Genomic DNA, 16,153 nt, shown 5'->3' with positions numbered 1-16,153 from the left:
CTACCCCAGTACAGCTTTTGTTTGAAGGATTCTTTCTTGAATGATTTTGGACAGTATTATACGAATCCTACTTCTAAATTGTAGAATTTCCAAGTTGGAAGCATTTTTAAATGTATTCATTCATATGAATGAGAACTCAAATCTATTAATAACAATTTCTCAATTTTACTTTGTTCTGCAGCCTGAAGGGAACATGGCAGTTCCGTGTCCACAGCTTTTACCTCAGATTGGTCATCTCTTCCATGCACGCTGGAATATCTTGCAGTTTATTGTTGCTGAGAACAAGCGTACCCAGATTTTTCATATTGTTGATTGTTTCTGGCAGGCATGTTAATTGATTCCGTTGCAGCCATAACGTATGTAGGCTTTGCATTCTGATGAATTAAAAGAGGTTTCTGTGATTAATCATACATCATATGAAAACCCTGGTTCTTATTAAGCTAAAATGAAACCAATGTCATCTTTCATACATCTCCTTTAACCCGTGTGCCAGTTGAGTTAACTGACTTCACCTTACCTGATTATTAGGGAAACTGCATTGGAGGGTGAATCCCTACAGTACACTTCTCAGCATGTGGTGGTAGAAAGGAAGCCGGCATATTTTAGAATGCATCACTATTCTCAAGGGATTTCTTAAGGAACAGCTATACATGTTATCTAGTCTGAACTAGAGTGTTAGGAGAAAAATCAGAAATTATTCATATGCCTAGCTGGGCAAGACAAGTATGCTAATGGTTAACAGCATGAACTCTGGGCCAGGCCGCCTAGTCTCACACTTACACTGTGGTCTTGAGCAATTTAGCTAACATCTCTACATTAATTTCCTCATCCATTTTACGCCCACAGAGGGCCTGGCATGCACTAAGTAATGTTGTTATTGTGTGGCATATTTGTGTTCACATGTTGAAGTCAGCCAGTTTTTCTCTCCAAAGCCCTAATACTTAACGTAAATGAAAATATTGTTAAAAAGGAGCATATTTAGTACTACCTGGATCTCTTGTGATTGATTATGCATGGGGTCCCCTTCGTTTTGTCTGTGATTTATTATGGATGGCTTCAACACATCGGTTAATAGCACAGAAAAGTATCTATTTTACCTTTCTATGGCATCGGGGAGTTGTTCAAGTCTGTTGCTTCCCATGTCGAGCCATTCAAGAGCAGGCATGTTCAACACAGCCAGAGGGATGGTAGTGAAGTTGTTCATACTCAAATCAAGGTGCGTAAGCTTGAACAAACTGCTGAGCTGAAGAGGCAAGCAAGGTTTTTCAAAATGAATGTCCACAGTGTAAACTACTGGAACTTTCACATTGGAAGAGCTATTTCACATCAAGGAATGTTCATATTATGCTTGGGCTTTTTTAGTCCTAGGCATCCACAATAACTTCGAAATACAAATAAAGCTAAATAACCTCCAGGTAAATGAGAAACTCTTATAGGAAGTTCGTCTATTCAAAGAAAATGTATCTTCCAAATACCCAAATTCCAGCGTTTACAGAACCTGCTTGTGTTTGTATTTTCCTTTCATCCTGCACTTGAGATTTGTATGGGAAAACCCAAAGTTCAAAATAATACTTATCTTTATTGAACCTTCTTTTTTGTGCCTGATGCTTTACATATGCTATCTCAGTCATAGCATTTACTGTTGGGTAATTCCATTTTTGCAATGAAAACTTCAATAAAAATTTATTAAGAATAATACCCCAAACACCAGTGTGCTCAGCTTAAGAAAGAAAATATATTAAGGGGCACCTGGGTGGCTCAGTCGACTAAGCGACCAACTAGGTTTCAGCTCAGGTTGTGATCCGTGAGATGCCCACCCCCATCCCCACCCCCACCCCACCCCCCTCAGGCTCTGCACTCAGCAGGGAGTCTGCTTGGGATTCTCTCCCTCTGTCCCTTCCTCCACTTTCTCTCTCAAATAAATAAATCTTTTTTTTTTTAAGAAAATATATTGATATGACTGCCTCCTATGTGCTCCTCCCTTCTTCCTTTCCAGAGGGAATCCCTCTCCTGAATTTGGTATTTATTATTCCTGAGGATGTTTTCTTGTTTTCATTAGTATACATAAATATATGTTTTTATATATTTCTCTGTAATTACTATTATATGTTTTCATAAGCAAAATTTAGTATTTTTATTTGAAGATTATACTGTACTTTCCTTAACTTGCTTTTTTCTCTTAATATCGGTGTCTCAATGTATTCATGTTGATGCTTTCAACTCTAGTTTATTCATCAACTTTACAAGATGAGTATCTTATTTCTATTCCATGGACAAAATGGTTGAGAGAGGCCATGTAACTAGAAATGATGGGTGATGGGCTCTCAAGTCTTCATGGACCTAAAGCCACGAAATTTTTTAAACTCTTTCTATATAACACTGTAGTGAAAAGTTTCAAAATGTGAGAATTCAGTTAACTTTGCCAAAAAACTTTCCATGTATCTAGGCAAGTTCTGTTTTATTTGTGTCTCAGGGAGTGTTAAGATTTGTTCCATATCTTTAACATCACACACACAAAAAGCACAAATACAGTGTTTTGTGGGCACTGCAAAAAAGCAGGAGGTTTCCATTTAGTAGGTAATGTTTGTCCAGCTTTAGAATTCAAGCCATGAATAAAACACTTTTTCAAAATCTGTCATCAGACTTTAAAATTTTTCATGGTTCAGAATGGAGTATAAAAAGATTGTTTTCACATTGGCATAAATATGTTTGTGTGTATACTGTGTGTGCAATGTAGTGGCTGAAACACAAGTCTCCTCCTGTTACTGACTTCTCATTCGTACTAGAACCCTTTGAGTGTATAATATTGAAAGATATTAACATTATTATAACAACAGTCTTTATTTTGTATATGTGAAAATTGAGACCTCGTTATATAAAGTGGTGAGTTCAAGGCTACACAGCTAACTTAGAGGCCATACTTGGAAATAATCCCAGGCTCAAGGTCAGAGCTCAGTATTTGTTCCAGTAAAACCTATTTCTCATGTGAAAAAATTAAGGTAAACATAGGTTAATAGATATGCCCAAATTTATACAGCATTTTTAGTGACAGAACCAATCCTAGAAAGAAAATCACAAGAATTAGAAGTTCAAAATAAAATATTTACTGGGGCTCTCGTAGATATAAAGAAATTGTCCCTGTGATCATCATTTTCATCATAAGTAAGTGCCTACATTTCATTAAGTTGAACTATTACAAGATGAGATAGCTATAAACATAGAAACTATGTTTTACTTGCAAAAGCAACAATAATTGGTGACATATTTACTGGTGTGGAGAAAGAAAGTGATAGTCTCATCAAAAATAGTGGAGAATGGGAGAAGGGAATAGTCTTTCTATTTTGTTTTGAGTTTTATTATTTTTCTTAACTTTCATCTTGCAAAGTCAAGACCTTGGAAATTTTCTTTGCTGATTGTAAGATCATTAAATATGTTTGAAATATGTTTGAAAGTGTATCTCTATGATCAGCTTGGTTTTACTAATAGTAAGTCAACTCACCAAACCAAAGTTTGAAGGCTTTGCAAACCCATTGCTTTGCTTTTACTTGGCAGGGCCTAAGACACTAGCAAAGAAACACTTTTCCAAAATTGAAGAATCCATTTCTTACCACTTCACCTCTATCTCAAAAACTGATCACTCTATAAACACCAACTAGTAAACAAAAGAGTTTTTCCATCACCACACTGTCTGTGCTTTATGATAATTATTTATTCAATAAGCATTTATTAAATAACAACTACAACTTGGGCTGTGCCTTCAATTCTGGAAATAGAAATAAGTAAGACTCTTACTCTGGCCTTTAAGGAGATCGCAAATGATGTCAGTACTGTGACAATAATAGATGTCTCTTTTATGCTAAATAGATACTTCTCTAATTAAAATTAAATATGTGTTACAATAATAAGAAATGATTATCACTAAATATTTTCTGAAGTAAAATTTATAGCATCTCTTTCTTAGTGCTATTTTTGGTGATCACACAGTTGAGAAGTAAACCAGTAGCAGGTGGAGAATAAAATCGTAGACACTTATATATTTCTGACCTCTTGTGGAAGATCACAGATATCTCTGTTGACAGCAAGTTCCAGCTTCTCCAAGCTGGCACAATGACTTAGTTCCCTGGGGACAGTCTTGATTTTGTTGTAACTAAGAATCAGCTCCTGAAGTTTAGTGAGCAGTCCTACAAAAAATAATACACAATAGAGAACAGATGGGTATAAAATAATGTTTCCAGTTATTAAGTATTACAGCATAACTTACTTGCTAGTTTTGTATTGGCAAATCACACTTCCCACGTTCTTCCCTTTTCCCAGTATGTGTCCTGCCCCTTCTAAAGATAAGGAGGTTTATCAGTGCTATAAGCAAAAAATATGGGTTTTTTTTTTTTCATCTTGTTTTATCTCCTATATCATGGCCAATTTCCCATTTGGGGATTTTTTTTCTCATCTAAGGAATCTCTTTCTTTCTTGCCTTCAACCCGTTCTCTCCAAGGAAGATTAACTGAACAAGAGATATCGTTTCCAGAATCTATACAATATCTCCAAAGAGACTTTTGTTGCCTTGAAATCTTATATTGAATCACTTCTGTAAATCCCAGAAACGTGGATCCTCTGGAAACTTCAATTTAGATGTCTACAATTTTCTCAAGACTCAGGGCTATGTAAAGATGAGGTCATTATTCCATGTATCAAAGAAATTCTCAGTAAAAAACACAGGCATAAAAGCGATCTTCCTTACCAATTCCTCGAGGTATCTCTGAAATTGTGTTTCGAGATAAATCTAATACAACGAGGTTCTGGAATCTTCCAATGAATTCAGGAATTTTTAATAAACCAGTTCTATGAAGTTGCCATTCCTGTAGCTGATTCAGCTTCAGTAGAGAAGAAGGGAGGGTCTAAACTCAAGTAAAAGAAGTGACAGAATTACTATATTACTTAAATTATTTTAGTATCATGTCACACAGAAGTATAATTGTAGAGCTATTACTTGATTTGTAAAAGAATTTAGGAATATTTTTTTTCCTTAATGGGTTACATTTCCAAGTGCTTTGTGTTACTTCTAAGTTTTAAGAACTTTACTTTGTGAATAGGGTTACTAAACCTTCAAACCCCAATCAGAATTAACAAAGATAATGTATTTTGGTCAATAGTACACACCCATAGAACAATGTCCTAAAGATACTGTTGTATTAGGTTGTTTTAGAGTTCATATGCAGTTGAAAATGAGAATATGGTGGCTAGAGAAACGAAAAACCATTTTAATCAGTAATTCTCTTTGCCTTATATTTTGAAATATTTTATAAAAGTTTTTTTACAGATTTTTATTTAAAGATTTTAAGAGTTTCCACCTTTCTAAACTCTATGCCTTTTCCCTTTCGACCTAAAATAGCCCAAAGAGAAAATAACCCACTAGCTAGCTATACCTACATGCATGAAAACACTGACCCAAGGTAGAGATACCCTTATAAAAATTAGAGTATGCCTAATGTAATTAAGCAACTGTGTGTGTGTGTGTGTGTGTGTGTGTGTGTGTGTGTGTTTATGAGAGAGAATATGAATCAGGTAGTAGACCTCAAGAAAATGAATATCCTATTGCATTTTGTGGACTTCAAGCTGGGCACTTGTTCTGGAAAAGCTATATGATATTCGTTAGGCAGATGGTCATCTTTTTTATGGAAAATGAGAAGTTGTTTACTAGTAGGATTAGTAGGAGAAAAATTGCAAATGACTCAACTTTAGGCAGAGTTGAAGCAAATTGATTGAGTTTTTACCAAAAAAAAATGTGAAGTTATATTTCTTTTCAGTTATTCATGTTCCCCAAATTCATTTGGTGTATTATTAAAATTAGAATTTTTAACTATTGCGGACTTAATCACACAGCCTCAGAATCATTTTCTCAACTGTCCCACAAAACGCAAAATATAAAAAATAAAATATTACTTCTATGAAGCTTACCTTCCATTCTTCGTTTTCTATCTTCAAAATGACTCTTTCATCTTCTCTGATGACCTTTTCTCTTAGCTTGGTTAAGCTGACTCGTTCTTCCCAAATCCGCACTAGCCTAAGAGATCAGACAACATTTTAGTTCACTAGGAATGACATACATAGGTAGCATTCACTTTTGTACAAAAAGTGATCCATCAAAAACAACCATTTGATCAATAGTATCTGGAAATCAGAAAAGAATTTGTTTTGCAAGAATTATAAATATGATTAGTATCATAAATGCCCTATATTTAAGTTTTGAAACGTGTCATAACTCTCCATAGATTTTTTAACTAATAGCATACCACAAAATTAATCCTTTTAAAGTATACAATTCAATGGTTTTGGATATATTCACAGAGTTGCTCAACTATCACCACTATCTGATCCAAAACATTTTCATCATTCATAAAACTCCATACCCAATGCAAACTGGTGCAGCCACTCTAGAAAACAGTATGGAGGTTCCTCGAAAAGTTAAAAATAGAACTACCCTACAATCTAGCAATTGCTCCACTATGTTTTTATCCAAGAAATACAAAAATACCAATCCAAAGGGCAGCATTATCTACAATACCCAAATTTTGGAAACAGCCTAAGTGTCCATCAACAGATGAATGGATAAAGAAGATGTGGTGTATGTATACACATATATACATGTATGTATATATACAGATGCATATATAGGTGTATGTATACATATATGGAATATTACTCAGCTATAAAAAAGAATGAAATCATGCCATTTGCAGCAATGTGGATCAAGGTAGAGGATATTATGCTAAGCGAAATAAGTCAGAGAAAGAAATACCATATGATTTCACTCATATGTGGAATTTAAGAAACAAAACAAATGTGCATGGGGTGAGGGGGAAAGAGAGAGAGAAGCAAACCAAGAAACAGACTCTTAATTATAGAGAACTGATGGTTACAAGGAGAGGTGGATGGGGGAGGGGTTAAATAGGTGATGGGGATTAAGGAGTACGCTTGTGATGAGCACCGGGTGTTGTAAGGAATTGTTAAATCACTATATTGTACACTGAAAACTAATACAACAATGTATGTTAACTAACTGGAATTAAAATAAAAACTTTAAAAAATAAAATAAAAAACCACACCCATTAGCAGTCACTTCCCATTCCTCCCTTTCCCAGCTCCTGGCAACCACTAATCTACTTTCTATCTCTAGGGATTTGCCTATTCTGAACATTTCATATAAATGGAATTATACAATATGTGGTCTTTCCACACAACATAAGTTTATTCAGAGTTCACCCATGCTGTAACACGTTTCCCTACTATATTCCTTTTTATAGAAGAAGAATCTTCCACTGCATGAATATACCACATTTTGTTTATCTATTCATCAGCTGATGGACTTTTGGGTTAATCCCACTTATTGGCTATTATGAATAATGCTGCTATGAACATTTGTGAACAAGTTTTTATGTAGACATATGTTTTCCTTTATCTTGGGTATAGTCCTAGGAGCAGAATTGCTGCATCCTATTGTCACTCTATTTTTAACTTTTTTTTTTTTTTTAAGAACTGCTAAACTGTGTCCAAATTGTTTGTAGGATTTTGCCTTCCCTCCAGCAGCACATGAGGCTTCTGATTTCTCCACATCCTTGCCTACTTTTGCTGTTGTCCATGGTTTGGCTCATAGCCATTCTAGTGAGCGTGAAGTGGTATCTCACTGTCCTTTTGACTTGCATTTATTAGACATCTAATCCATAGTTAATAACTTTATCATGACTTGCAAATAAGTTCAACTTCAGAGTTGTTATATATGATTACATTCCAATTTTATTCAGATTTCATTTTTCAGATATAAAAATGCATAAAATCTTTGTCATTCTGAAACATTCCTATTGATTTTTGTTTCTTGCAAACATACATAAGAATAATATCAAGCTATGAAAATGACTAGTAAAAGGTTGCAAAAGTTTATTTCGATACTAGAAAATTTTTAATGTATGAGAAATGAGAAAGAATGAGTTTAGAATTGAAATCTTTGCAATTTTAGCCTCTTAGAATGATATGTAATAAAAAATAGAAGCAGTTATCAAAGAACATAGGTTTAATTAATTTGAATCATTACTTGCCAAAAAGATCTATGTATTTCAGAACAAGATTTAATGACAAGTGCAATTAGGTGCCTTATTCCCTAAACTTTTACTTAAAGAATTCATCAAGCAACCATTATATGCCCAATGCTATGCAGCACATTGTGCATGCAAAACCTCTGTCCTTAATGAGTTTACAGTGAGACCATTATTCAGCTAGTCTCTTTCCATCTCTATACTGATTCCTAAATTCTTTCTAGATCTGAATTTCTATGACCTAAGTCCAGAATGTATCACTTAACTCGGTGACTGGGGGCAACTCATACCACCTCTGTGGGCCTTGCCTATTAAAATGGGGTTTGGGTTAAATAATGTCTAAAGTCTCTTCCAGCTCTAGTATTCTATAATTCATCCACTACTTAGTCTAAGCTTAATGTTCTTTCAATTTTAAATAGAAATTATGTACCTCCTATGAAACCCTTTTATTTACAGTCTAAAGGCTTTCCCAGATTTTGCCACACCAACTCTTACCCAAGTGCTTGATTTCTTCAAGACAGCTTGGCATCAAAAGACAATGAGGTCAATTTCTGTTTAAACTTCAGGCTTTTTGAACTAAATCTTTAGCCACCTTTAGCTGAGAGAAGAAGCATTAGTTTACATCCTTAACCTTTTTATCCCTTGCCTATTTTGTACAGAGAGGACTTGAAGCTGCTGAAATTATTCTTTTCTTTTTAAAGATTTTACTTACTTATTTATTTGAGAGAGAGAGCGCACGCGTAGGAGGGGCAGGGGAGGGCAGAGGGAGAGAGAGAATCTCAAGCAGAGTTGATGAGGGGCTGGATCGCCTAACCCTAAGGTCATGACCTGAGCTGAAAGCAAGAGTCGCACACCCAACTGACTGAGCTACCCAGACGCCCCAATTAAATGGTTCTTAACTAAACATGTGTAACATGAGTTAAGAAGCAAGTCAGGATTCCCGCCCACTGTTTAAAAAAGGGATAGGATTTATAAGGAGTACTCTAGAGTCAAGTTTTTCATAATTGCAGAATACAAACATAATAGGTTTCGTAAGAGTGGATTTAAGGGCCAATCTAGAGAAAGCCCTGAGGGGAATAGCATGCTTCCTGAATCGGATTGCTTAGGTTTGAATACCAGATCCACATTTATTAGCAGCGTGATCTTTGACAAGTTACTTAGGCCTATGCCTCAGGTTTTCCATCTTTAAAAAGGAGAAAATGAACAGTCCTGTGTGGCAGAGTCTGTTACTTCTCTTCTTCCTCAATAACAGATCCTCCAAGTTTAACTGGGCACAGACTGCATTTAGCTATCCTCCCTTGTAGGTAGATATGGACCATAGCAATGGGCTGTTAGCAGAAGTAGGAGTGCAACTTCCTGCTAGCAAGGATCAATATGTCGGCTGCAGTTGGCTTATCTATTTGGGGCCATTAGTGACTTTAGGAAGGGAAGCCATGCACAGTTGAGCAACTAGATAAAAGCCTGAGTACCTGACTCAGTGGAGTGCTATTCCAGCCCCAGATCAAATACACCAAAGAAGTTAACATATCTTGTTTAGAAAATATTATTTTGAGGGGTGCCTGGGTGGCACAGCAGTTAAGCGTCTGCCTTCAGCTCAGGGCGTGATCCCGGCGTTATGGGATCGAGCCCCACACCAGGCTCCTCTGCTACGAGCCTGCTTCTTCCTCTCCCGCTCCCCCTGCTTGTGTTCCCTCTCTCGCTGGCTGTCTCTATCTCTGTCAAATAAATAAATAAAATCTTTAAAAAAAGAAAAAAAAAGAAAATATTATTTTGGGGCACTGGGTGGCTCAGTCGGTTTAAGTGTCTGCCTTTGACTCAGGTCTTGATCTTGGGGGCCTGGGTTCGAGCTCTGCATCGGGCCATCGGGCTCCCTGCTCGGTGGAGAGCCTGCTTCTCCCTCTCCCTCTGCTGCTCCCCCTGCTTGTGCTACTTGCTCTGTCAAATGAATAAATAAAATCTTGAAAAAAAAAAAAAAGCATCTGACTCTTATTTTTGGCTCAGGTCATGATCCTAGAATCATGAGATCAAGCCCCTTAGCGGGGAGTCTGCTTGGGATTCTCTTTCTCCATCTCCCTCTGCCCCTCGCCCCCCTCCCCTCTCTCTCTTTCTCTCTCTCAAATAAATATTTTTGAAAAAATTTTAAAAAAAAGAAAACATTATTTTGGTTTTCCTTCTCTCGTAATGCAATCTAATCCTCATCAGGACACTCTGTTTCGATGTGTTGAAAGGATTAAATGAGATAGTACAAAGAAAGCACTTAGCAGAGTGTCTAGTAAACAGTAAGTGCACAATAAATGGCTGCTACCCTCATCATTGTCAGCATCATTATCCTTCTTATTGGCTTTGGTTGGAAAGAATGGCCCCTTCCCATCCAGATTTTTGTGTTTACAGAAAGCAGACACAAAATAATTGCTGATCAAGAATCTGTCCCCCTATTCTTCACTGGGAGAATAGCTGTTATTTTCAAGTACTTATAGTTCCCCCAAGTAACCCAGGTATAAATCTTAATTTGTTTAATCCAATCATATAGTCTCATTCCCCCAGAAGGGGACTGGATTGAGGGAGTACAAATGAGCCAGTTCTGGTCAATGAGAGGGGAAGGAGAGGTTTGCCAATGCACCTCAGAAAGGCTTCCTCATTCTTGAAGAAACAGAAATAGTCTCCACTCCTCTGACAACAGAATGATGCCTGGTTGTGATGCCTGGAAGTGGACCAGTCATCCCGTGACACTGACAGAGGAGAACCTGAGGACCACACTGACACGCTGAGATTAGCAGTAGAAGGTGATAAAAAGAAACTGAGTCTTTAAAGCTATTCAGGCTTCGGGATTGCCTTGCCTCAGGACTTCCCCATTCCTTAAATCAGTTTTACTTGCTAATTGACACAGGAGCATTTTTCCACTGAGATACAATTGACATATAACATTATTAATGGCCCAACATTTACATATGTTGCAAGACAGAAGACAATTTAATATTTAGAAAGAGACCTGGTGAATGAGAATCGTAGGGATCCATGAGGAAAGTGGCTCTTCTTGTAAGATGAGTAGAATGCTTTGGAGACATCCATTCGGGAAAATAGGTAGAGATCAAGAAGGCAGAGGAAATGAGAGCCAAACTATTTTAAGTAGAGTCCAAATCAAGGCACCAGGCGACCCACAGGGACCCTGGCTGAAACTCACGGCTATTCAAATAGGTACGAATCTCTAGGACCTTCTATTGCCAGCTGGTGCTTTAGTACCTAGGGATATAATGCTGAACAAGCAATCGCTGAAAAGGGGACTAAATGATACTAATCAAACTTAGGAATGTTGAACAGACTCTTATGAGGGCCTGAAAATAATGATGATTTTCACATACGGACACTTGTATTTTTTGCGGCCACCATCACATAGCCACACCTAATTGAACTGGGTGTATCCTTTAGTTATATTTTTGAGTTTTCAGTAAGTAAAAATATCAAATTCAACACATTTAATAAGTGCTCCCTTCTATAATGATGGTGTTCTGCATTTTCACTAAATCAAAATAACAAACACGTTAAAGCATACTTCTGTTGAAATTCCTTCTCTCGCTTCAGGTCTTCATTGTGTTTCTTTATTCTTTCTTCCCAAACTTCCTTCACAGCATTGACAGCCCCAGTACAAACCGCATTTTCTGACATGATTTCTCCACATTGTCACAGAGTCACCAACTTCATTAGGTTCTGAATAGCTGAATCACAGATGCCATCTCAAAAAGGACCTAATTGTAGTGGAGAAAAAAACGTGTTTCAGAATGGTCACTGAGTCCAGAAATGATCATAATAGCCTATATTTATTGAACACTTTCCATGTTCCCAAGACTATTTTATATACTTTACATATCATCTCTCACTTAGTAATCCTCATAAAAATACTATGCCATGGATGCTTTTTTCTTTAAAGATTTTATTTATTTGAGAGAGAGTGTAGAGCGAGAGAGAGAGCATGAGTGCGGGGGGGGGGCAGAAGGAGGAGTAGCAGCAGGCTCCCCGCTGAGCAGGGAACTCGACATGGGGCTCAGTCCCAGGACCCCGGGACCATGACCTGAGCCGAAGGCAGACAACACTTAACCCACTGAGCCGCCCAGGCGCCCTGCCATGGGTGCTTTTATTGTCTGTAATGTACAGATGAGAAAACTGAGCCTTAAAGAAGACAGGCAATTTGTTCAAGGTCTCATGTCTAGTATGTGACAGAGGTGGAAAGTGAAGCCAAGTCTACTTCCTTTGGTATATGTAATTATTAATAACGAAAACTGCAACTAGTTTACATGCCCAGTTGAGGAAAATGATTAAATAATGAATATATACATTTAAGACCAGCATTTGGGGATATCCACTTAAACTAGATGCTATATGCACAGGCTGGAAGTCAGTTAACTGGCAGTATATTGGGATTATTTGCTCTTGTAAAATAAATCATAAATGGGCAGGTGTAATACTGAGGATTGTGACCCGAATCTCAAAAAGGAAAGGACAATACAAATAGGGGAATGGTTATGTAAATTATGGCAGATCCATTTGATGGAATGTTCTTTGCCTTACAAATAAATGTACTGGTTTTTCATCAAATTGTATTAGTAATAGTGAAAGAATCTGACTCACAGTTAATTGAATTATTTCTTCCCTAATTCAGGAAGTCAAAGAAGTCCACAATCACAACTATTCAACATTATAGAATGGCTAGAAGGCAAAGGAAGTAAAAAGAAAGGTATAAAGTTTGGAAAAGAAGTGAAATTTGCAACAGCGTAGGGAAAAAGGTACTCGCAGACCCTGAAGGTGGTAGAATTGGTTGTTCTCTATGGAGAGAAATTTGGTAATGTCCATCAGTCCTACAAATGTACATTCGTACTCGTAGGAATTTATACTGCAAATATTTTCAATTGTAAAATTACATATTATAAAGTTATTCACTGCAATGTTTTTCATAAAAGCAAAAGACTGGAAACAATATAACTTTGATCAGTAAGTCATAGTACATCCATATCATGGGAAATTATACGGCTCCATAAAGTAAAACATATCGTATACGGACACGATCTCCAAAATGTCTGACTAAGCCATAATTTAGTTTTTCTGTCCCAATGAATATGGATGTTTGGGTACCAGAGTTTTGCCATTATGAGCAATATTGTTTCTAAAATTCTTGTCCTTATCTTCATGGTGCTTAAGTGGGATTGCTTCTATCGAGTCCATACCTAGGACTAGAACTGCTGGATCATAATTTATGTGAATGTTCAAATTTATAAGGTAGAGCCAAATTGTTTTCCAAAGCGACTGTGCCCATTTATTCTCTACTAGAACTGTGAAAGGGTCCCCGTTGATGTACACCCTTACCAACACACTGCTGCATAAAATCTCACTCTGGTTGCAAATTTATACTTTCCTGATTACTAAATGCTGCAAGTTAGTATACAGAGATTGTCCAATTAAATGAAAAACAAAATCCTGTGTATTGTTTATAAGAGGCATGCCTAGCATAAAAATAGGAAAAACGAGAAAGTATAAAATAGAAAAAGATCCACGCCTAGATTTATGCCCAACAGAGATGAAAACACATGTTCACACAAAAACTTCTACCTCAGTGTCTCGAAGTAGCATTATTCACAATAGCCAAAAAGTGGAAAGAACCGGCTGTCAACGGACAATTGGATAAACAAAATGTGGTATAGCCATACAATGGAATGTTTTTCAGCCATAAAAAGGAGTAAGCACCAATACATGCTACATGAGTGAACTTTGTTTTGTTTTGTTTTGTTTTAAAGATTTTATTTTATTTATTCGACAGAGATAGAGACAGCCAGCAAGAGAGGGAACACAAGCAGGGGGAGTGGGAGAGGAAGAAGCAGGCTCATAGCAGAGGAGCCTGATGTGGGGCTCGATCCCATAACACCAGGATCACGCCCTGAGCCGAAGGCAGACGCTTAACCGCTGTGCCACCCAGGCGCCCCTACATGAGTGAACTTTGAATCAAAGTGTGCTAAGTGAAAGAAGCCAGACACAAAAGGCCATGTATGATCCCATTTATATGAAAAGTCCAGAATAGGTAGAAACAGAGAGAAAACAAAAAAGGTGGATCAGTGATATCCAGGGGCTTTCCAGAGGGAGAAAGAGGAAGTGACTGCTAAAGGCACAAAGTTTCTTTTTTGAGTGATGGAAATCAACTTTTGAAATAAATCAACCTATAAAAAAGCTAAAAATGGAATGTAATAAGTATAATATATCTTGAAAATATAAAAATAAATACTTTAACAGAATGTGGAAGAAGGAAATGGAAAGGTGGAACGAAAGAAAACCAATAGCCACGTCTTCAGAGTGGAGAGTTGTAGACACGGTCTCTTTTATGGAACGAGAACTAGATTTGTTTCAAGTTATAAAGGTAATCAAAGGGGAAACTAAAAAGGATACAACTCTATGGAGGTGTAACGTAAGCACCATCTTTCATAATGAAGTTCCACAGATAATGCCTAAAGTGGATAAGAAATAAAAACCACCTTTGAAAAAAACCAAAACAAAACAGAAACTATGGAGATAACCACCAAAAACTAAATCCTGAAATGGTGAAAATGCTTACTTCTAGAGTGATAGAAATAGGGTAGAGAATATTGCTTTTCATTACTAACCTCCTCTATGTTATTGATTTCCTTAAAAGTATGCACCGTGTAAGAGAGACAAAGACAGAGAGGGGTAGAAGAATAACTCTATTACAGGGGACAAAAATGTTTAAAATGTCAGGATGGATATATAATTGCCAATATGCAGAAAACTGAGAAACGTCTCTGTGTTTAAGCAAAGCACGCAGTTTCCACAAAAACAGACTGTAAGATCTTCTTGCCATCAAGAAACCTTGGATTCACAGGCTGATAATCCAAACCCCTGGGGATATCATAGTCACCCTATAATTTATTGTCTCAGACTTTAGCAAGTTTGAAGTGTTTATCACATAATAAAACATTTCCAAATATCCCAAGTATCTACATGTATGCTCACTGGGTTCCTCAGTTTGCCACTGAACTTCATTCAGCCAGCAGCTTTCCTATAACAGCGACCAATTTCCCTTTGAGGAAAACAAGTCAATAATGATATATGTATTTCTACCTCCAGCATAGAATTATGTTCTCTACCTTGATTATTACCATAACAGATAAGCACATAGTTTGGGAAGGACATACCCAGGAGAGTCTGCTTTCCGAAGGCGAAAGAAAAAAAGAAACAAACAAATCCAAAAACAAGCAAACAAAAAAAACCGCTTCTAAACTTTGAGAGAAATCAATATTCCAGAGGAAAACAATTACACGCATGACTATGAAACCCCACGGGAGACTTTTAAATTCAATTCCAAATTCGGTTGTACATTTCAGCAAATTCAGACACAGTAAAGTCATCAACAGCAATCTCTTTCTATGTGAAGAATGGGGAAGAAATGTTTTTGAAAAATACTTACCACTGCCAGTGGATGCAGAAGCTGACATGCCCAAAGTTAGTGCTTACCAGGTCAGAGAGGATTTCGGGGAGAATTGTTTTCGGTGTGGCTCCGGAGTGATTAAAATCCTCGGTCAGACTTGTAATCAAGTGAAATGTAATGTTAGCCGAGTTCTAATTTTAGATCTTGGACAAAGCTGAGAATAGCAAGAATCACATGGAGCTCCTGTGGATCAAGTGATAGACAATGTATGTGCGTGCGTTCTGCACGCTGCAAACGCTCTAGTTCTAGACTCCTGAAAAAAACAACTCCTGCTGAACGNTCTTCCACTTCTCATGACTTACGCATTTTGAATATTTAATAGAATATAATGCATCTATTCCAAGCAGAGAAACTGGAAAATATGAGAACGTATGGCATAACAAAAACCCTACCTTGGTAAACCATAGATGTGTAAATATTTAAACTAAAGGTAAAAGGCTTCACAAAATAAGACAAGGAAGATGTAGACAAGTATGGGTAACAGGGGAGCTCCAAGCTTCTGCTGCACCCAGGCCTCAAATCTAATTCTCTCTCATTCTTTCTCTCTTCCGCCTTTATAGATGGGAGTTAATTCCAGGTTCTT

The 16,153-nt window shown here is 37.0% G+C and overlaps 1 protein-coding gene across 6 annotated transcripts in view; it reads right to left on the bottom strand.

The window, feature by feature from the left end:
- The window catches only part of LRRC39 (leucine rich repeat containing 39), a 30,200-nt gene that overhangs the window by 4,409 nt on the left and 9,638 nt on the right, over positions 1-16,153 (bottom strand). For 2 of the 6 annotated variants that reach the window (XM_008697668.2, XM_008697666.2), the window contains 7 exons: positions 15,550-15,753; positions 11,638-11,830; positions 5,956-6,061; positions 4,739-4,895; positions 4,045-4,181; positions 1,098-1,243; positions 222-374 (listed from right to left, as the gene is read on the bottom strand). In XM_008697668.2, the coding sequence (XP_008695890.1) occupies positions 222-374; positions 1,098-1,243; positions 4,045-4,181; positions 4,739-4,895; positions 5,956-6,061; positions 11,638-11,750 (812 nt within the window). In that variant the 5' untranslated portion in view covers positions 11,751-11,830; positions 15,550-15,753. Of the gene's footprint in view, positions 1-221; positions 375-1,097; positions 1,244-4,044; positions 4,182-4,738; positions 4,896-5,955; positions 6,062-11,637; positions 11,831-15,549; positions 16,152-16,153 lie in introns of those variants that run through there. The other 4 variants (XM_008697670.2, XM_008697671.2, XM_008697665.2 and 1 more) reach the window with 4 other exon arrangements.

This window comes from Ursus maritimus, unplaced genomic scaffold (assembly GCF_017311325.1).
Source record: "Ursus maritimus isolate PB19 unplaced genomic scaffold, ASM1731132v1 scaffold_12, whole genome shotgun sequence".
In the NCBI taxonomy this organism is placed as follows: domain Eukaryota; kingdom Metazoa; phylum Chordata; class Mammalia; order Carnivora; family Ursidae; genus Ursus; species Ursus maritimus.
The sequence above is the reverse complement of the archived record's forward strand: the minus strand, read 5'-3'. Positions and strand labels throughout refer to the sequence as shown.